The sequence below is a fragment of the Budorcas taxicolor genome, chromosome 18 (genome assembly GCF_023091745.1).
Source record: "Budorcas taxicolor isolate Tak-1 chromosome 18, Takin1.1, whole genome shotgun sequence".
NCBI classification, from domain to species: Eukaryota; Metazoa; Chordata; class Mammalia; order Artiodactyla; family Bovidae; genus Budorcas; species Budorcas taxicolor.
Window position 1 is genome coordinate 4,526,510 of NC_068927.1, and position 21,392 is coordinate 4,547,901.

Consider the following 21,392-nt stretch of genomic DNA (forward strand, 5'->3'; position numbering starts at 1 on the left):
AATTGGAAATTAGTATCAAAGATGCTTTATCCCATGCACTTCAAAATTAAATGTTGACTTTTAAATGATGGATGTATCTAAGATGCCATACAAGGAAAATTAGAAAATATTGATCATAGAATAAAAATGAAGAGAATTTACCAGAATTTGTTCCCTGCAGCTGAAGCTGCTCAATGCAATTAAATACACTGTGGAGTCTTGAATATGGTATGAAAAAAACAATGGACAGTAACATAAAATTTCATGAAATTTGAAAACATGTACAAAATACAGTAGCATGTTAATTTCCTTTTTAAAAAAACATATAATTTCTTAAGTTTCAAGCCTCAATTCAATTTCTTTTTAAATCACCAAGATAATAAACTTTCTAGACTGTCAGCAGTAATACTAGATGCCAAAATACATGGAACTATATCAAAGTTTTGACTGAATGTAAATTAGAAATCTAGCATTCTATTCATACTAAGACAAACAAGTGGAATCAAAATGTGATAAACTTTTAGCTATGTAAAAAGTCTTGTTTTCTAAAATATGTTCTACATACTATTTATATATATGTATATAAAAGCTTTTCTACTATGCTTCATGAACTTTGAGAGAACAGCAACGAAAGAGATGGATAAACTGGGAACCATAAACAAAATGAAAAGGGGGCACCAAATATGAAATAGAAAATGTGAAATAAACTAGATAAAAGTAAAACATCATATATAGTCCAGTTGTTTTTAAACATGTCTGCTCATTAGAAACACATCTGAAGCTTTGGAGACAAAAAGCAATGCCTGGGCATTTCTATTTTTCAAAAAACTGCAAGATAATTCTGGATTTTAAAAAGTGATTTCACGTTTTTCTGTTAAATGGTAGTTTCAGTGATAAAGAATTCCATTTTCTGTTGACCAATCACAATACAATGGTATGAAGCAAATTAGTTACATAATCACAATAGTAAAAGTTGTTTTCCAGTTTTCAAAATAGCCATACAAAAAAGAAAGGATACTTAGAATTGCAAGCCATAATGGAAACGATTAACCTAACAATATAAAATTATTACATATAATTTGGGGGTTTTAGTAGAGTGATGTGTTAAGTGGAGGCTCACATGCACGTTTTCATCCAACCATCCAGTCTATTTTTTTGGTTAGTGTATTTAACCTATTTACATTTAAGATAACTACAATTTATATTTAAGGTTAAGTTACGTCATCAAATCCGAGTCGCTTTCAAAGTCAGATTCCCTGGGGATACCCAGTCCCTTGGCCTGACCCCCCTTCTGGGAAGCCTGCCGTGGGACTCGGAACCTTTACGATAGTGGGAGAACACCTTTGGTATGACCATTCTCCAGTATCTGGGTCACTCACCTGGCGGGTGTGAAATTTGATTTTATCATGATTGCATAACCCCTACCATCTTGTTGCAGCTTCTTTGGACATGGAGTACAACGGCAACTTCAAGCGCAAACCCCTACTGGTGTACAGAGCTTCAAGTTTACAAGCACTTTACCTTAACCGGAAAAGTGTGAACCATTTGCAGTCCATTGGAGGTGGAACAAAAAAGGTTGGATGACATCTGATTGATTCCACAGCTGTTTCAAACCAGAAGTTGAATAGTAACTCTAGGGCAACTTCGGCTTCAAGATTTTGTTAAATTTTGGATAATGCCCTAGTCCACTGCTATGAAGAACTAAAAAATGCCCACCCCTATGTAGAAGTTCTTTTCACGCCCCCAAATACTAAGTCTCTCATCCAGGCCCTGGATCAGGGCATAAATGTCTTCAAGGCACAGTATACAAGGGAGCTTTGTAACAAGGCTTTTGAAGCTCTCAAAGCCAACAAGGAAACTACCGTGATGGACGAACTAATGGAAGTCAGTCACTATACCCAATGTGACTGTGTTGGCACAGCCTGGGACACCAAGCATAAGCCTGTAACTGTTGGAAAAATGTTTGGCCAGGCTGTGTGGAAAATTTAGAAAGCTTAGAAGATGCTGCAGAAAGAATGAAGTGTAAAAAACAGAATGGATGCTGCACGGCAAATAAGTGAAGGCTTCGGTGACATAAAGGAAACTGTGGGGGAAATTTTGGCAGAGAAAGCAAAGGACAGTGATTATAGTCAGCCGAAGAGTCCAGGAATTGTCCCTCTTATAGCTGCCAAAGTAACAGAATGGAACTTTGCCTTGAAACAAATTTTCAGTGACATGGAAGGGTGTAAGCCTATCCTTGATCCTCAGGATAGAATGATTTAAAATTGATCCTCAAATTTAAATCATTAACTTCTGTTGTGTTTGCCCCTTATGATGAGATGCTTAGAAGACATGAGGCAAAAAGCCAAGCAGACAGACTGGCCCAGTTTCTAGAGCTAATTTAGGAGAGGAAAGTGGCAACTACATCAAGTCAGAGCCAAAGCTCTGAGGTTGCACAGATGTCAGCCTGTCAACCTCTTCCTCATCTGCAGAATGAGTTCCACCTCCCTCTGCAGCATGCCAGGCTTCCCTGTCCTTCACTATCTCCTGGAGCTTGCTCAGACTTGCATTCACTATCAGTGATGCCATCTAACTATGTTGTTCTGTCGCCCCTTTCTCCTCTTGCTCTTAGCCTTTGCCCTGCTTCATTTCGTAGGCCAAGGCCAAGCTTGCCTGTGTACTCCAGGTTCTCTCAACTTCCTACTTTTGCACTCCAATCCCCTATGATGAGAAGACTTTTTGGTATTAGTTCTAGCTCTTGTAGGTCTTCATACAGTCGTTCAGCTTCTTCGGCATTAGTGGTTGGGGCGTAGACTTGGATTACTGTGAAGCTGACTGGTTTGCCTTGGAAATAAACTGAGATCATTCTGTTGTTTTTGAGATTTCACCCAAGTACTGCGTTTCCGACTCTTGTTGACTATGAGGGCTACTCCATTTCCTCTAAGGGATATTTGTCCATAGTAAACATAATGGTCATGTGAGTTCTCCCATTCCTGTCCATTTTTGTTCACTAATTCCTAAAACTGTCGATCTTTAACCTTGCCATCTCCTGCTTGACCATGTCCAATTTACCTTGATTCAAGGATCTAACATTCAAGGTATATATACAATATTGTTCTTTACAGCATCACTTTACTTTTACCACCAGACACATCCACAACGGAGTGACATTTCTGCTTTCACCCATACTCTTCTTTCTGGAGCTATTTCTCCACTCAACAAGTGGTAAGAACCAAACCTCTGAGGTTGAACTGATGTATGTCAACCCGCCACTCTCCCTCATCTGCAGAATGAGTTCTACCAACCTCTCCCTTGGTTTTGGTGGGGTAAGCCAAGGTCGAAAGGTTTGACCACACTGTGCACTTATCAGTATGCAGCCTGCAGCTCCATCAACAGGAAAATGTTAGGTAATGCTTTATAAAATGTTAAATGCTCAATATTTCCTTTCCCAAGACTTTATTTGCATCACTATACAGACTATGTCTCTATATGAATACTATATGTTTACTGTGAGTACTTTTATGAGTAATGTATGTTTGTAGTTTGTGTAAAACTGAAGGAAAGACATAGTAGTACAATCTCAGTGTTGTACATAACATTGCTGTCATTCAAACAACGGTTTCATTATACGTATAGCATGAGGCTTCCCAGATGGCGCTAGTACCTGCCAATGCAGGAGACACAAGAAACATGGGTTTGATCCCTGGGTCAGGAAGATCCTCATGGAGGAGGAAATGGCAACCCACTCCAGTATTCTTGCCTGGGAAATCCCATGGGCAGAAGATGCTGGCAGGTTACAGCCTACGGGGTCACAAAGAGTCGGACACAAATGAAGCGACTTAGAACGCATGCATATACTGCATATCATTATTTGCTACAAAGATTAAATACAGCATCTTTCAACACACACACACATAAAACAAGATTATGTACTGATCAGTTGACAAATATAGTACGTCCGGAGTCCCACAGACACCCAACCCTGTATTTCCACTAATTGAGTATGTGTGGTGACCCTATAGACAGGAACTGTTTACTGCTGTTCCTACTGTTGTTTGTGGTGGGGGGAATACTCAATATATAAGCATTTAAAAGTTGAGTGTTTTCCAGTAACCTAGATTCCCAACTTCCTTTTAGAAACCAGAGAATCCGCCAACACAGGGCACATAATCCCACCAAGCAGAAATAGGCTGAAATTGAGGAATCCCTTTAGACAAATGTCTCCAGTTGGGAAAAATACAAATCCCAACTCCCTATAAGTTTCCTGGTTTGCTATTACCCTGTTGTCTTTGCAATAATTCATGGAGTCCTTCCTACCAAACTCAACATCTTTACCATCTCATCCACCATACTCTGTGCCCTGTCCAATCTTTAGTCATCACCTTTTTAGAAATGAAAAGATCCTCTTGGGAAACATGATATTGAGGCTTCTAGCTGAACTCTGCATCCTACTAGGGTGCTAGAGACATTCTGTATCTTGATCAAAGGGCTACCACTTCGCATGAGTAAAATTTCATCATTTAAGATTTGTGCACTTAACAGTATACCTAAAATAAGAAAAAAAAAAGAGAGAGAGAGAGAGAACTGAAAGGGCAGTATCCTGCCAGGCACTGTGTATCTGCATTGCCTGGAACTGAAGCTGTTTCCTCGTAACTGTGGGATAAGCAACCAAATTGGACCACTCAAGTTGCTCAAAGTGGCAGAGTAGAAAGAGATTTCTGGTGTCACAGAAACTGAGCCAACCTTGGCACCTCCTCGTGTGGACCTACTACTGAAACAGTACCTTTTTTCCCCACAAACTATTACCAGTTTTCTGCTATCCCAGCGTGAAATACAAAAGCTTTTGATGTTTACAGTCCGGAAAGCTGAATTGGTAAGATGCAAGAAGTAAGCAGTGTTTAATCAGATCTTTGGAAGAGAATGTTACTATAAACTAGTAAGCTGAACCTAAAGGAAATACAAAAACACATTTTACAACTCTTTGCGACCCCATGGACTGAAGCACACCAGGCTCCTCTGTCCTCCACTATATCTCCTGATGTTTGCTCAAAGTCATGTGTATTGAGTTGATGATGCTATCTATCTATCTCATCCTCTGCTGCCACATTCTTCTATTGCCTTCAATTCTTCCCAGTATCTCAGTCTTTTCCAATGAGTCATCTTTTCAAATCACATGGCCAAAGTATTGGAGCTTCACTTCAGCAACAGTCCTTGCAATGAATATTCAGCTGATTTCCTTTTGGATCAACTGGTTTGATCTCCTTGCGCTCCAAGCACTCTCAAGAGTCTCCTCTAAGTTATAAAAAAAATAAAATAAAAAGCTTAAAAAGTTAGAAAACCATATTACAAATATTAAATTCACTGGCCACTGAAAAAGAAAAAAACGGTTCTACTTCACAGAATTGAAAGTAATTCTTTATTGATAAACATTTATACCAGAATTAGAAACGTCAGTAGAAAAATAAAATTGAAATAATTTCCCACGGTACAAACATTTTATCATTTTGACTGTATCATTTAGTGAAATAAACTAACTGAAAAGTTAAGTGACAACCAGCCAGACAGACTACAGAAAAAAGAAACGCAGGTGCACAGAACCTTCTGCATGTGGACAGCTAATGGCACCAGGACTTCACATCCCGGGAAATGGTCTCCTAGGAAAGGCTGGGTATGCACTGCAGCTGTAATAAGAACTTCATTCAAACCAGAGGAGCTTTTGGAATCAAAAGAAACATACAATTTAAAAACTTAGGAAACATAAAGGCTTGAAGATAACTATTTACATGAAACTTTTCTCCCTACTTTATTTCCTAAGTACTGTTTTCCTGTTAAAAAACAATAATAGCATAATTAGACATTTTTATCTTGGAAGATGCATCACTCATTTGTATATGGATGAAGTTAACATGAAACACATTTACCCTAAAACTTCCATCTTAATCTAGAAATCAGCTTTTTAATGGTTAGGGTTGCTTCCTTCCAAGTCATAAAAAAAGGAAAAGTGGACATACAGCTGGGGAGAGGTGGTTGCATATCCTTCTAGAATAAAGTCAGTAGTTGGCAAAACTCCCAGAAGCTGTATGTGAAAAAATATTCAAAATAAATGCCAGTATTTTTTTGATCTGAACATTCACCCCCACATGGCTACTCTGGGCTCAGCAATAAAGGAATTCACCTGTTATGCAAGAGAGTTGGTATCGATTCTAATTAACTGGAAGATTCGCTGGAGGAGGAAATGGCAACTCACTCCAGTACTCTTGCCTGGAAAATCACATGGACATGAGTCCATAGGGCCCCAAAGAGCCGGACACAACTAAGCATGCATACAAAGCAGCAGCCTCAAGTAACTGTTTGTTGGGGATCAGAAATAAAACTAAACCCTAAGAGGAAACAAACATTTCTTATCATTCAAATGATGGATCAAACATTCGATACTCTCATGATCCATTTTATATTTGAAGTTTTTGAAAACAGAAGATAATCAAACAAGAAACAGATTTAAAAAAAAAAGACAACTTTCCAAATGCACTACTTTTAGTATCTTGGCTTTAAAGGAAAAATAAACATTTAAGTCATGGATCAGTATGTTCAAAATTAGTATATAGGGGTAGTGGTCCACTAAGTCAAGTTCAGTTTCTGACACTGAATCAAAAAATAAATAAATTTTAGGGGAGAATACTAAGAGACATCTTTCAACAGAGACGACTGTTTCTGTATAAAATCATTTCATACAACAAATTTCTTAAACTGAAAGCTTATTTTCCAAATCCTAGCTCACCGAACTGAAAAATGGACTCTTAAACTAAAGACACAAAAATTTTCTCAAAAGAATGATTTGATATTTGAGTACTGGAGAGTAATCTTGTAGAATTTGTGAAGATATTTGCCTGTATCCAACTCTTATAATTTTCTACCTATCCGAGTATATCTATCACTATTATTTTGATAAGTGGTCTCATAGCCTAATAGTTAAAGGAAATACCTACTTACTTTATGTGATACTTTGTAATTTTTCTCTGTAATTGGCAATGGTGGTTTAGTTGCTAAGTCCTGTCCAACTTTTACGACCTCATGGACTACAGTCCTGTGAGGTTCCTCTGTCCATGGGATTCTCCAGAAAAGAATACTGGAGTGGGTTGCCATTTCCTTACTTTGTAATTTTTCTCTGTGACTATCCCTGGTAAATCGATCCTCCTAGCTATTTTAATCAAGAAGCCAGAGTGCATATTGCTTTAAATCAAATACCACTGCACACGATCTCATGGGCAGTTAGCTTTGCACTCACAATGAGAACTTTCCTTTAAAAATGTCAGACTTAACGACCAGAAACTATTTTGAAAACAGATAAAAACAACTATATTTCATACAAACCAGTTCAGGTGTTAAGGATAAAGTCAGATACTTAATTGCTGCAATCCTGGTTCTTCTGAAGGTCACAGTTTTCAGGCCTTAAAATGAAAAGACAAGCGTTAGAGAAAAAATTACAAGAGCTTAAATTGGGTTTGAAAAAACTAATTCTTTCTCATCAAGGATAAAAATTCTCTTGAAGGAAAACGTAAAGGACCCAGAGGAAGGCATATCTGAAAATTAAACTTCAGGCACTTTCTGGGAGTCATAACCAAACACTGTAAAAGAAGGCTGAAGACCCACCACTAGGTAACCACATTAAGACTAAGAAATTAATAACCACTAATTCTAATTTATACTGCAAGACCCAAGAGTAAACCAAAGTCAGTTAAAAAAGTGGTAACAGAATGTTTAAAGTATCTTTTCGCATGTCTCAATGAAACAACTAAAAACATGAAAATGAAAAAATATTTTACTGCATTAAATAATTCTTTTAATAAATCAGATATTTCCTATAGATTCTACCCCTGAAGACTTTCCATACCATTTGTTTGCAGCCTGCACCACATACTGATGTCTGCACTGATAAAATGTGCGCAACACACCTCAGATCAACTGAATTTTTCTTGACCCTGTTGTTTCCCAAGCAAAACTACGACTGTGCAGGTGAAACAAATGATCGGGTTTATTGAGAAATTCAAAGTACACGTGTCATAGTGCAATCTCTCCCCATTTCATGTACAAACTGTGACGACTTTTTGACTCAGGAAGACATTTCCTTGTCCTCTGTTAAGTTTCTCTGTAGTTTTCACAGAAGCTGATTTTCCTTGAATTTCACTTTACTCCTTCAAGGAGTGAGTTCATTATTCTACTAAAAGATACGTCACTGGCTGACCCACCTAGATTCCCTCTGTCGGTCTCCATGCTGCCCCAGATACTGTCCTGTGTGGACCACAGACTCTTCTTGATCCAACCTTAGTCAGGCATCTTAACCAAGTCTCAGGCTTGGCCACCATCCCTGTTGGGCCTGTTTAGTTCAGTTTTAACAAGCATCCTGCTAAATCAGTTTAAAGAGAATCACCCACCCTTGATATCTGATCATTCTTGGTTTCTGAACAGTTTCCTCATTTCTCACCTTTGATGTTAAATTGATACAGGCACTATGGAGGACACCATGGAGATTCCGTAAAAAACGAAAATACAGAACGACCATGTGACCCAGCTATCTCACTCCTGGAGACAGATCCAGAGAAAACCATAATTCAAAGAGACACATGCGCCCCAATTGTTCACAGCAGCACTATTTACATAGTCAGGACATGTAAACAACCTGTATGCCCATCAGTAGAGGAATGGATAAACAAGATGGGGTATATCTATATGATGGAATATTACTCAGACATAAAAAATGAACAAGAGAGTCACTTGTAGAGATGTGGACTGAGTCAGAGAGTATCATACAGAGTGAAGTGAGACAGAGCAGGAAAAATATGACATGTCCTGTGGGTGAAATCTGAAAAGAAATGATATAAACTTACATTCATAGACTTCAAAAACAAGCTTATGTTGTGGGGGTTTGATGACTGAGGGGAAGGGATAGTTAAAGAGTTTGGCATGGACATATATACACTGATATTCTAAAAATGGATAACCAACAAGGATCTGTTACAGCAAATGGAACAATGTTCAATACTGGAGCAGCCTGTATGACAGAGGAATCTGGGGAACAACGGACACATGTATATGTACAGCTGAACTCATTCTCTGTTCCCCTCATAACACTGTTTATTAACTCCTGTATCACAATACAAAGTCAAAAGTTTCAAAAGAAAAAAGGCTATTAGCTCTAAGAATGTGACACATGAAATACAGAAGGCAGTAAGATTTTCCTGAGTGACTCAGTGACTTAAACAAGGTGAACTTGCCAAGATGCCACTTATTCCTCTGGTTATCTTCAGAAGTATGCTCACAGTAGTTTCTAAAACACACTGTTTCCAAGTAGAATCTTTAAGCATCAAAGCATTATTTTATGAAACACTCAAGGAAGCAAGAAGTAAAAATTATGCGACATGAAACTATTTTCTTAGAGCAAAACACATACTGAATTCTTGATACAACAAAATGAAACTAATCTGAGGTTGAAGATTCTGGTGGATGCCTGTTGCTATGCCATGAGTCACTCTCTAAGATGTAAACAACACAATCAATCTAGTGAATGAAGAACTTTCCCTGCTCTGGTTGTTCTTCAGTTGCTCAGACGAATCCAGCTCTTTGCAAACCCATGGACTGCAGCACACCAGGCTTCCCCATCATTCATCATCTCCTCAAGTTTGCTCAAACTCACGTCCACTGAGTTGATGATGCCATGCAACCATCTCATGCTCTACGGTCCCCTCCTCCAACCACCTTCGATCTTTCCCAGCATCAGGGTCTTTTCCAAGCAGTCCTCTCTTCACATCAGGTGGCCAAAGTACCAGAGCTTCAGTCTTACATGAATATTCAGGTTGATTTTCTTTAGGATTGACTAGTTTCATCTCCTTGCTATCCAAGGGACTCTCCAGAGTCTGTCTTCTCCAGTACCACAGGTCAAAAGCATCAAGTCCTTGGTATTCAGCCTTCTTTACGGTCCAACTCTCACATCCGTACATGACCACTGGAAAAATGATAGCTTTGACAACGTGGACCTTTGTCAGCAAAGTGAGGTCTGTGCTTTTTACTATGATGTCTAGGTTTGTCATAGTTTTTCTTCCAAGTAGCATGCATTTTTTAATTTCATGGCTGCTGCCATGTCTCCAGTGATTTTGGAACCAAAGAAAATAAACTGTCCTGTTTCCATTTTTCCCCCATCTATTTGTCACAAATGGATGGGACCAGCGGCCATAATCTTAATTTTTTTGAATGCTTTCACTCTTCTTTCACCTTCATCAAAAGGCTCTTCCTCTTTGCTTTCTGCAATTAGTGTGGTGTCACATGCATACCTGAAGTTTTTAATATTTCTACCAGCAATCTTTACTCCAGCTTGTGAGTCAAACAACCCGGCATTTTGCATGATGTACTCTACATGAAACTATACTATGCTAGAAACCTAAGGCAGAAGAAATTGCCTTTATTGCTATCTAGTACTTAATCCAGAGGTAACTTTCATAGTAACACTTTCAATAAATGCAAGACACACTGTTTAATAATACCACTTACAAGCCTGTTAATCCAGGGAGAAGCCTGCAGAAGGCTAATTTCTTATGCAGCTTAGAGCACTATTTGTCACATACAGGTCGTAACAGATTATGAAATCAATGAATCATAAAAGTTTTTCAAATGACACATACTACACATGATAATTACATAGTACGGACATAAAATACAGGTCATCATACATACCTATATTAATGAGCAGAGTAAATCCTAATGACACGTATTCCTTACTGTAAGTGGCAATAAATAAAGTCTGAAAGCTACTCATCTGAAGAGAATCCCAATCAAACAATATAATGATTAGAAGGCTAAAAATATGTTGCTTCGTTCTATTTTATTTCTCTTAAATGATGACTCCAAACGACAGCTTAAAAAGTACTGGCCTAGAGCGTTAACAGTCAGTCTGGAGAACTCTGCTCCCGTTACTCTGCTCCTCTCAGAGCCGCGTTCCTTGATGTTTACCCCATTTCCACTGTGGTGGCAAGCACTTAAGTCTTGTTCCTTAGATTCCTGGGTAACTACTACATGACTTCCACCACCTAGCTGCTCCGGTGGGAGACAAATGTCTGGATGAAGAAGCAGATAAAGAGTACGGAGCAGATGTGAACACAGCCCTTCCTCACGTCCCTGCACTCACCGCCACGACACCCTGAGGAGAGCGTCACTGCAAACACCTCCGGCCACGGCCTGAGTGCCATGGAAGCAGCTGAGCGAGCATGGCAGGGAGCTGGAGGGTCACACCGCCCCAACCTCCTCACCCCTGCCGAGGCCCCCAACAGGACCGGGTAGCAGCCACCAGAAGCAGCGGCTGGAAAGCACACCCTGCCCTGGCTACCTTCCCTCACCGTTTCTCCCCCCGGCTCGGTTTCCAGGAATCACCTCACACTAATGACCCCTGTCGCAGGGGTCAATGCACACCAGTGTACACAATGTTTTGAGCCAGGGCTGCAAAAATCAGAAAAGCCTGTCCTCTAAAAACCGTTAACCTGACAGGAAAACCAACTTTCTTCTTTAATTAAAAACTTAAGAGAAAACTTCACAGATCTGCAGGGGAAGGATAAAGCAACAAACGGATTGAAAGGTTAGCAAAGCCACTATAGGTGACTTATTGTACCCCAAACACCTCAAGAAGAGAGAGCTCTGCTCAGGAGGCAGAGGTGATCAGCGCTGTGATGGGAGTCAGTGGCCCATGGTCACCGCTCTCGAGGTGAGTGACCTGACTCCTCCTACTTAACTGTCACCTTTACTTCTTACATGCAGTTTTAAGAATGAAAATTTTCCTTCCAAGCAAGGAATTCTAGTTTTCATCTCTAGATAACTCATGTACTATGGAAAATATGAAGGGAGGAATAATTATTAAGTTCTTGACAATGTGTAATTAAAATTAACTGTAAGTCATCTTTGACCTTTTTTTTCTCCCTATGAGATCCTCAGGGTTGGAAAGCAGATTCACTGTCCTGAAAACATCTTCTCCAACGTGGCAAGCACACCTGGGCCTGCGCCTAGACTACTCACCCTGACCCAGCAGGAAGTGATGGCACTGCCGAAGGGACACTACACTGAGGTTCTTCTTTCTCATTTTGCTTGAAGACGGATTTCCCTTCTTGAGAAGTTTCACCCATTTCCTTAGACACTCTGCACCAAGGAAGGAGACACCAAGTTTACAAGAGGAATAAAAAGAAACAAAATCTAAGAAAAAGCAAAAACTAACAAAAAAGCAACTGAGCTTTCTGTAAGTTCTTGCTGCTGAGTATTATGATCAAAGTCTCCTGTAAAACTTCTACACAAAGACCTTTTCCCCTTGTTAATTTTATAAAGGAAACAACAGCAGATGGAGTCTGATGTCTCTCAAACCCCCTCCATTACTTTCTGTCACATGACTGTCACCCTGAATCAAAGCTCACGTGAGATCACCAAAGTGAAGACTGAAGGGCTCTCCTACAGTACCTCACGCGCATATTAGTGCTCATGCTTAAGTCAAAGTGGGAACAGGGATATGGAGTAACTGGGAGAAACATACTGGCATTATTTCAAGGAGAAAAGCAACAGTAATAACAATTTAGAATACCCTAAAGACGACTCCTCTTCTATACGTAAAACAACCCAACGATGACACAAAATTCCTTACGATACAAAGAGTTAATCATTTTGAATGAAGCATTTAGTGAAAGAACCTAATACAAAGGTTAAACTGATTTCAGCCACAAGCACCCTAACAGAGTCTACAAAACAGAAATGCAGGTACACAGAACTTTCTGCATGTGGACAGCTAATGGCAACAGGATTTCACATCCCAAAAAATGGTCTCATAGGGAAGGGTGGTATGCACTGAAGTTGTAATAAGCACTTTATTAAAACCAGAGCAGCTTTTACAATCAAGAGCTACCACAATTTAAAAACCTGGAAAACATAAAGGGCTTAATGATGACTATTTACATGATCTCCGTAGCTTAGCTAGTGATGTTTCATTTAAACAACCGATGAGTAACAGCACGACTAAACACCCTTATCTTGGAATATTCGTTGCTGATTTGTATATGGATTTATTTTTACATGAAATGCTTTTCCCTAAAAATCCCATCTTAAATAATCCAGAAATCACTTTTTATGGTTGGGGCTACTTCCTTCCTGCTCATTGAAAGAAAAAGGAAAAGCCGACACGCAGCTTGGGAAGGGGGCAGTTTGGACAGATCTCTAGCCAAGTCATTTGTTGGGAAAATATCTCAAAAGCTGTGTGTGAAAAAATACAATGTTCAGGGACTTCCCTGGTGGTCCAGTGGCTAAGACTCCTCACTCCAATGCAGGGGGCCCAGGTTCCACCTCTGGGAACTCGATCCCACATGCTGCAAATGAGAGTTCACATGCCCCAACTAAAGATCCTGTGTGCTGCAACTAAGACCCAACACAGCCATACACAGAAAGTACAGTGTTCAACACAAATGCCAACATTTTTCCACGTAGGCAACCACTCACAAATAAAAACCTTTTTGAGATGAAATATTAAAAAAAAAAAAAAGAATTATTTTCAAACAATATAATGATGAGAAATCTGAAAACATGCTGTTTCAGCCAAGAGGCTATTTTTTGTCTCAGCACTCACAAAAAATATAGTTACTCTCTAACTCACTACAAACACAACAATTGAAGTGGGCAATTCCCTGGCCGTCTACAACATGTTCTACTCTGTGGCCAACAATATAAACCAGGACTTCGTCAGAATTAAATAAGAAGCCGATGGCTAATTTTTCTCTGCATACTCCATTTTGGCAAATATTTCAGCAAAGACAGAACAGCAGCAGAATTCCTTCTCTTAGGAAAGGAGTCATGAAAGCTACAGGGAAATGGCATCCTTATAATGAATACACCTTCTCCAACATGGCAGATACACCTGGGCCTAAGACTAGACTACTCACCCTGACCCAGCAGGAAGTGATGGTACCGCTGAAGGGACATTGGACTGAGGTTCTTCCTTCTCATTTTGCTTGAAGACTGATTTCCCTTCTTGAGATGTTTCACCCACTTCCTTAGAAACCCTGCAGCAAGGAAGGAGACAACAAGAATACAGGAGGAATACAAAGAAAGAAAATCTAAGAAAAAGGCATAAATAACACGGAAAAAAAAAAATCAATGGGCCTTCTATAAATTCTTCCTGCTGAGCGTTATGATCAAAGTTTCCTATAACACTTTTAGATAAACATTACCCCTTATTAATTTAACAAATGAAACAACAGCAAATGGAAGCCTGATGTCCCTCAAATCCCCTCCATTACTTCTGTCACATGATCGTCACCCTAAATCACAGGCCATGGGAGATCACCGAAGTAAAGACTGAAGGGCTCTCCCACTTCACCTCACGTGCACATCAGCGCTCACGCTTAAGTCAAAGTGGCAACAGGGAGGTGGAATAATTGGGAGAAACACACTGGCATTATTTCAAGGAGAAAAGCAACAGTATAAACAATTCGTATAAACAATATAAAAACAACATAAGCAATTCTCTAGAGAAGCCTCCTGTTCTATACCTTAAACAACCGGAAGATAAACCAGCAGTGATTTGGGAGTGGAAGAAAGCTACATGACTGAGAATCCTGTCCAATTTCAAACTGAAAAAAAATTCCCTCAATGAAACTGAGTCCTAAAGGACCAAATAAAGATTTGAATGATGCCAGAAATTTCAGATGAAGAAGGGAAATGCCTAACGCCTGCCTGCGTTACCAAGTCAGTAAAAATATCTGAAATATTTTGTTCAAATGCCAATTTGTTGGAGGGTCCAAGATTATGGTCACTGTGTTACCTGGAGTGTTCAAACAGGTCATTCAGAGTAATGAGAGACAAATCCTATAAATCCCAGATTTGCAAGGGATAGAAGTCTCTCTTTTTTCTCTTGTTCCTTCTAGGGTTCTTGGGACGACAACTAAATTTTCTCACTAAGAACTATCTCACTTCTGCTCACCCACACAACTGGCACAAAATAAAGAGTTTGAGAGGTTTACACTAAGAATCTTCAGTGGCAGGGACTTCCTTGCTGGTACAGTAGATGGGAACTGGCCTGCCAATACAGGGGACATGGGTTTGATCCTGGTCCGGGATGATTCTACCTGCTGGAGCAACTAAGCCCAGGCACTGCAACTACCGAGCACAGAGCCACAACTGTGGCAGCTGTGGAGCACGGAAGCACTGGAGCGTCAGCGCACCTAGAGCTCGAGCTCTCCGCGGCAATGAGGACGCCATGGACCGCAACTACAGAGGAACCCCCTGTCTCCACAGCTACAGGAAGCCCTTGGGCAGCAATGAAGACCCAGCACAACCAAGAACAAAATGGAAAAAAAAAAAAAGAATCGCCAGTGGAAAACACTGAAGGGTGAATTCAAACAAACATCCTGTTACTCTCCTACTCAATTCTTGGGATGGCTCAGTATTACTCAGAGAATCAAATAAAAACTCTATAGAGCCTTCTCTATGTTATATATATAAAAATACTAAGTTTGAAAACTTTATTAGAAACGACTATACTCACTGGCCACTGAAAAAGAAAAACAAAGATCTAGTTCACAGAACTGGTAGTAATTTTTGTTCCTTAACATCTATTTTATTGAAGTATAGCTTACTTACAATGTTTCAGGTGCACAGCAAGGTGATTTAGTTGTACATGTATACGTATATTATTTTTGAAAATTTTTTCCATTATAGTTTATTACAAGATATTGACTACAGTTCCTTGTGCTATACAGTAAACCCTTGTTGCTTGCTGCATATCTATTTTTTGAATTAGAAACCTAACATTATAGTCATACTATGCGGATGACACCTTTAAAGCAGCTCTGAATGCAGAACTCCAAGGCACACCTACGGTCTCTCTGCATAATGCACTGAGTGTGCTCAGTCCTCTCTGACATTTTCAGTCCCATGAACTGCAGCCCACCAGGCTTCTCTGTCCATGGGATTTCCCAAGCAAGAATACTGGAGTGGGTTGCCATTTCCTTCTCCAGAGGAAGCAATACTTTACTGATAAACATTTATACCAGATTTAGGAATGTCAACAGAAAAATAAAATTTAAATAATTTTCTATGGTACAAAGATTTGATCATTTTGACTGCAGCATTTAGTTAAATAATCTAATACAAAAGTTAAGCTGATTTTAGCCACAAGCGGCCTAATAGAGTCCACACAACAGAAATAAAGGTACCAGGAACCTTCTGCTTGTGGACTACTAAGGGTACCAGGACCTCACACCCCCCAAAACTGTCCCCTATGGAAGGTTGGTATGCACTGCAGTTATTAAGCAGCAGCAGCAGCAAACCGACTGAAATGTCAGTGAGTTACCACTGGGCCACATGTGGCCCGAATGCCTCAGAAGGCTGAGGCGAGCAGTGCTGCGCTGGGTGCAGTCCGCGTTTCCCACTCTCGGTGAGGGCCCTGACCACTCCTGCCTGCCAGCTTTACTTCTTACATGTAGGCGAAAAAGAAATTACTGCTTCCTGTCTTCTCAGGATAAATGATGTACTATGGAAAATATGTAGGGAGAAAAACTACCGAGTTCTTGATAATGTGCTAATAAAACTGTAAGTCAGCTTGGACCTTTCTCTATTCCTATGATATCCTTATGGGTGGAAGCAAGTACTCCACTCAAAACTTACTAAAAGTTCTGATGAACTGCTGATACTTTCATACAAAAATTATTTTTTTAAATTAGGGCTACTACCTGTTCAACTCTGTGTCTAACAATGTAAATCAGGACTTTTTTCAAAATTAACCAAAAAAAACTATGGCTAATTTATCTCTACACCCTTCATTTTGGCAAGTACTTCAGCAAAGGCACAACAGCAGCAGAAAGAATCCTTTTCTCAAGAAAGAGAGCCATGAAAACTATAGGCAAATAGCATCCTTGTACTGAAAACATCTTCTCCAATGTGCCAGATACACCTAGGCCTGAGACGCGGTACTCACCCTGATCCACCAGGAACTGATGACACATTTGAAGGGATATTAGCCTGAGGTTTGCCCTTTTCAGTTTGCTTGAATACAGATTTTGCTTCTTGAGAGGTCTCACCCACTTCATTAGTCCCCCTGCATCGAAGAAGGAGACATCAAGTATATAAGAGGGTAAATAAAAAGAAACAAAACCTTTGAAAAGGGCATAAATAACAAGGAGAACAATGGGCTTTCTATAAATTCTAGCTGCTGAGTTTCACGTTTAAAGTGCACTATAATAGTTGTAGAGAATAGTCCCTCTCTCAGCAAAGATCAATGCCAATGAGCAGCATTGAAACCCCAGGGCAACCAAAACAAAAATAAAATAATTTTTAAAAAGTATCTTCACTGGCTATGACTGCTTTAACCTCAAAAGATGACTTCAAACAAAGAAACAAAAAAATAAAAACAGTTACTCCCCTACCTAAGTTCTTGTGATGGATCAATATTAACTCAGAGCGTAAAATACAAACTGCTGAACCTCCCATTCAAGACCACCCAAAATCTGGTTCTACTCTCTATCAGGCTTAATTTCTGTGCCCCTCTATTCTCTTAATCTCATGAATCTATCTGTCACCTCCACTGTATAATCACAAGGTATTTGATTTAGGTCATACCTGAATGGCCGAGTCGTTTTTGGTATTATCTTCAACTTAAGCCTGAACTTTGCAATAAGGAGCTTATGATCTGAGCCACAGTCAGCTCCAGGTCTTGTTTTTGCTGACTGTACAGAGCTTCTCCATCTTTGGCGACAAATAATATAATCAATCTGATCACGGTATCGACCATCTGGTGATGTCCATGTGTAGAGACGTCTCTTGTGTTGTTGGAAAAGGGTGTTTGCTATGACCAGCCTGTTCTGGTAACAAAACTCTATTAGCCTTCGCCCTGCTTCATTCTGTACCCCGAGGCCAAATTTTCCTGTTATTCTGGGTATCTCCTGACTTCCTACTTTTGCATTCCAATCCCCTATGATGAAAAGGACATCTATTTTCGGTGTTATTTCCAAGAGGTGTTGTAGGTCTTCATAGAACCGGTAAACTTCAGGTTCTGGAGCATAGGGAGTTGGGGCATAGACCTGGATGACTGTGAGGTTGAATGGTTTGCCCTGGAAACGAACTGAAATCATTCTGTCATTTTTCAGATTGCACCCAATTACTGCATTTCGGACTCTTTTGTTAACTATGATAGCTACTCCATTTCTTCTAAGAGACTGTTGCCCACAGTAATAGATATAATGGTCATCTGAATTCAATTCGCCCATTCCCGTCCATTTTAGTTCACTGATTCCTAAGATATCGATGTTTATTCTTTCCATCTCCTGCTTCACCACATCCAATTTACCTGGATTCATAGATCTAACATTCCAGGTTCCTATGCAATATTCTTCTTTACAGCATCGGAGTTTACTTTCTTCACCAGTCACGACCACATTTGAACGTCGTTTCCACTTTCGCTTAGTCGATTCATTCTTACTCGAAGTATTAGTAACTGACCTCTGCTCTTCCTCAGTGGCATGTTGGCCACCTTCTGATCTGGGGGGCTCATGTTCCGGGGACATACCAGGCCTTCCCTGTCTCCTCAGAAACCTGTATGAAGGTCAAGAAGAAACAGAACCGCACATGGAACAACTGACAGGTTAAAGTTGGTAAAAGGAGTACAACAAGGCTGTATATTGTCATCCTGCTAATACAAGTCATATGCAGAGTACATCATGTGAAATGCCAGACTGGATAAATCACAAGCTGAAATCAAGATTTCCAGGAGAAATATTAACAAGCTCAGAAATACATATACCAGTCTAATGGCAGAAAGTGAACAGGAACTAAAGAATCTCTTGAGGGTGAAAGAGGATATGAAATAGCTGACTTGAAACTCAACATTAAAATAACTAAAATTATGGCATCCAGTCCTACCACTTAATGGCAAATAGAAGAAAAAAAAGTGAAAGCTATGATAGATTTTATTTTCTTGGGTTTCAAAATCAATGCGGATGGTGACTGCAGCCATGAAATTTAAAGATACTTGCTTTCTGGAAGGAAAACTATAAACCTAGATAGCATATTAAAAAGCGGAAGAATCCCTTTGCCAACAAAGGCCCATGTAGTCAAGCTATGGTATTTCCAGTAGTCATGTACAGCGTTGAGAGCTGGACCATAAGGAAGGCTGAGTGTCAAAGAAGTGATGCTTGCAAATTGAGGTGCTGGAAAAGACTCTTAAGAGTACCTTGGACAGCAAGGAGATCAAAGCCATCAATCCTAAAGGAAATCAGTCCTGAATATTCACTGGAAGGACTGATGCTGAAGCTCTAATTCTTTGGCCACCTGATATGAACAGGTGACTCATTTGAAATGACCCTGATGTTGGGAAAATGAAAGACACAAAAAAGGAGAAGCGGGGGGAGGGGGGGGCGTAAAGCAGAAGAAGAGATGTTTAGATAGCATCACAGACTCAAAGGACATGAACTTCAGCAAAGTCTGGAGAACAGGGGAGGACAGAGGAGCCTGGCGTGTGACAGTACACTGGGTTGCAATGAGTCGAACATGAACATGACTTGGCTACTGAACAACGGAACTATTCTAGGTAAACTTCTCAGTAAAGAGAGAAGAATTAAACAAAAGAGGGAGAATTTTTATGATTATAGAATACCATTCCCCAAATATTCACTTCTTCCTTCTTGCCCAAGAAGACACTTCCCCACTTCCCACCCCACCCCGACCCCCGACTGATGCTGAGCTTGGATATATGACTTACTTCAATGGTCAATGACATTAACTGATATGACAGGGAAAGAAGCTTTAAATGCATTTGCGCTGTTCCACTTGCCCTTGAATACCTCTCTTTAGCCATAAGAATATGCCTCAGGAAGCTGCAGGTCCCAGATGGCTGACAGACACATGCTGCATGTCTCAACCCAACCAGCAGTTAGGAGACAAGCCTAGATTAGCTGAACCCTCGATATCTAGAAACACAGGTGTAACAGAAAAATGCTTGGTGGCATACCACTATGTTTCGGGACGGTCTGTAGCACTCCTGTAGCAACAGCTAACACGTTTATAACCCATGAGTGAAAACACTCATTTCTAAGGGGCTAGGTTACTTTTTCTCATCCAGATGAAGTAGCACTGCTAGAGAGAAACCTTTAGTAAATTCTATTTTCTAAAGACAGTTGCCATAAATTTCCCAACTCCCATGTTCTTCCAGAACCTGACACTACCCCTATGAAAGTAAGAGTATACGTCACCCTCGCCCCCCAAAACTGATTGGACTTTGTGGCTGCCACAATTCACAAGGTTCAGTGGGAAGGGCACGACATGATTTCTAAGACATGCTAAGAAAAATAACAGAGCTTTCAGGTGATTCTCTTCTCAATAATGAACCTCTAAAATCCCCGTTACCACAGAAAATGTGTCTGCCTTGAGGCCACAATGCTGGAGAACACACAACACACGAGAATACCGAGAGTGAGATACCTAAGGTGTCTGTTCCAGATCCCAAGTCTTGAGTCTTCCTAACCCAAGCACCAGACATGGAAGTAAATAAACGTTCAAGATACTCCCAGACCCAGCCATTAACAACAACTGCAAAAGGGGCTCTGCACAAGAAACATTTAGCTAAGTCCAACTCTGCCAGAACTACAAGAAACTGTAATAGAACATGGTCTTAAGCTGCTAATCTTGGGAGTGATTCCTTATATTGCTATAGAAAAAAACAAAATGAACATACATCCACTTTGAGGCTTAATGCAGAGTACAAGAATACTGGCTTAGAAAGCTGCTCTAAATCTCCTTGCCCTGGGCAGAATCTAGAGACCTAAGATGCTTCATGAAGAACAAGTGGAACCTTTCACTTGGAAATGATGGAATGAACACACTCTTTATTCTCCACTCTCTACCAAAACCCTATCAAATAGTAGTAATAAATTTACAGAGGTAGAACGACACAAGGGCAATAATAGGTGTAACAGGAGAATGATGTCAATTAAAATTTTTTTGAAGGTAGAAAGCAAACAGACAAGTTAAAAGTTGACTAAGGTGTGTGCTCTGCTCTCTCAAGCTGTAGCCATGTGGAATGGCAAAAAAACAAGCCATATCCTACAAAGGCTGAGGAAACAGAGATACCAGGAACCTCTGAAGGTAGAGGAAAGGAGTGGGGCTAACACCAATTGAATGTTCATATCAGGAGCACCCTGGTCCCCGATTCCCTCCTCTAGCTCGTACCACAGGCTACTGACCCCAATCAACCAACAGAACCCGTTCCTCTTTGTAGAAATGAAAACCACAGAAGTCCTAGACTCAAAGGGCAGTGCTGATGGCACAAGTTTCATCCTCAAAACAGACAAATTAAATGAAAATGTATCTCCTCACTCTTCGTGGCACAGCAAGTCTAAAGTCTGTGTGTTTTCTGTGTGTCTGCGTGGCTG

At 40.1% G+C, this 21,392-nt stretch overlaps 1 protein-coding gene across 3 annotated transcripts in view; it reads right to left on the reverse strand.

The window, feature by feature from the left end:
- Window positions 1-4,951: 4,951 nt before the first annotated feature.
- LOC128062964 (craniofacial development protein 2-like) overlaps window positions 4,952-21,392 on the reverse strand; it is a 36,861-nt gene continuing 20,420 nt past the window's right edge. For 2 of the 3 annotated variants that reach the window (XM_052655470.1, XM_052655472.1), the window contains exons 5-10: window positions 17,587-18,558; window positions 16,946-17,065; window positions 13,911-14,030; window positions 12,013-12,132; window positions 7,330-7,406; window positions 5,409-5,671 (exon numbers count right to left, since the gene is read on the reverse strand). In XM_052655470.1, the coding sequence (XP_052511430.1) occupies window positions 7,361-7,406; window positions 12,013-12,132; window positions 13,911-14,030; window positions 16,946-17,065; window positions 17,587-18,558 (1,378 nt within the window). In that variant the 3' untranslated portion in view covers window positions 5,409-5,671; window positions 7,330-7,360. Of the gene's footprint in view, window positions 5,251-5,408; window positions 5,672-7,329; window positions 7,407-12,012; window positions 12,133-13,910; window positions 14,031-16,945; window positions 17,066-17,586; window positions 18,559-21,392 lie in introns of those variants that run through there. The other variant, XM_052655471.1, reaches the window with a different exon arrangement.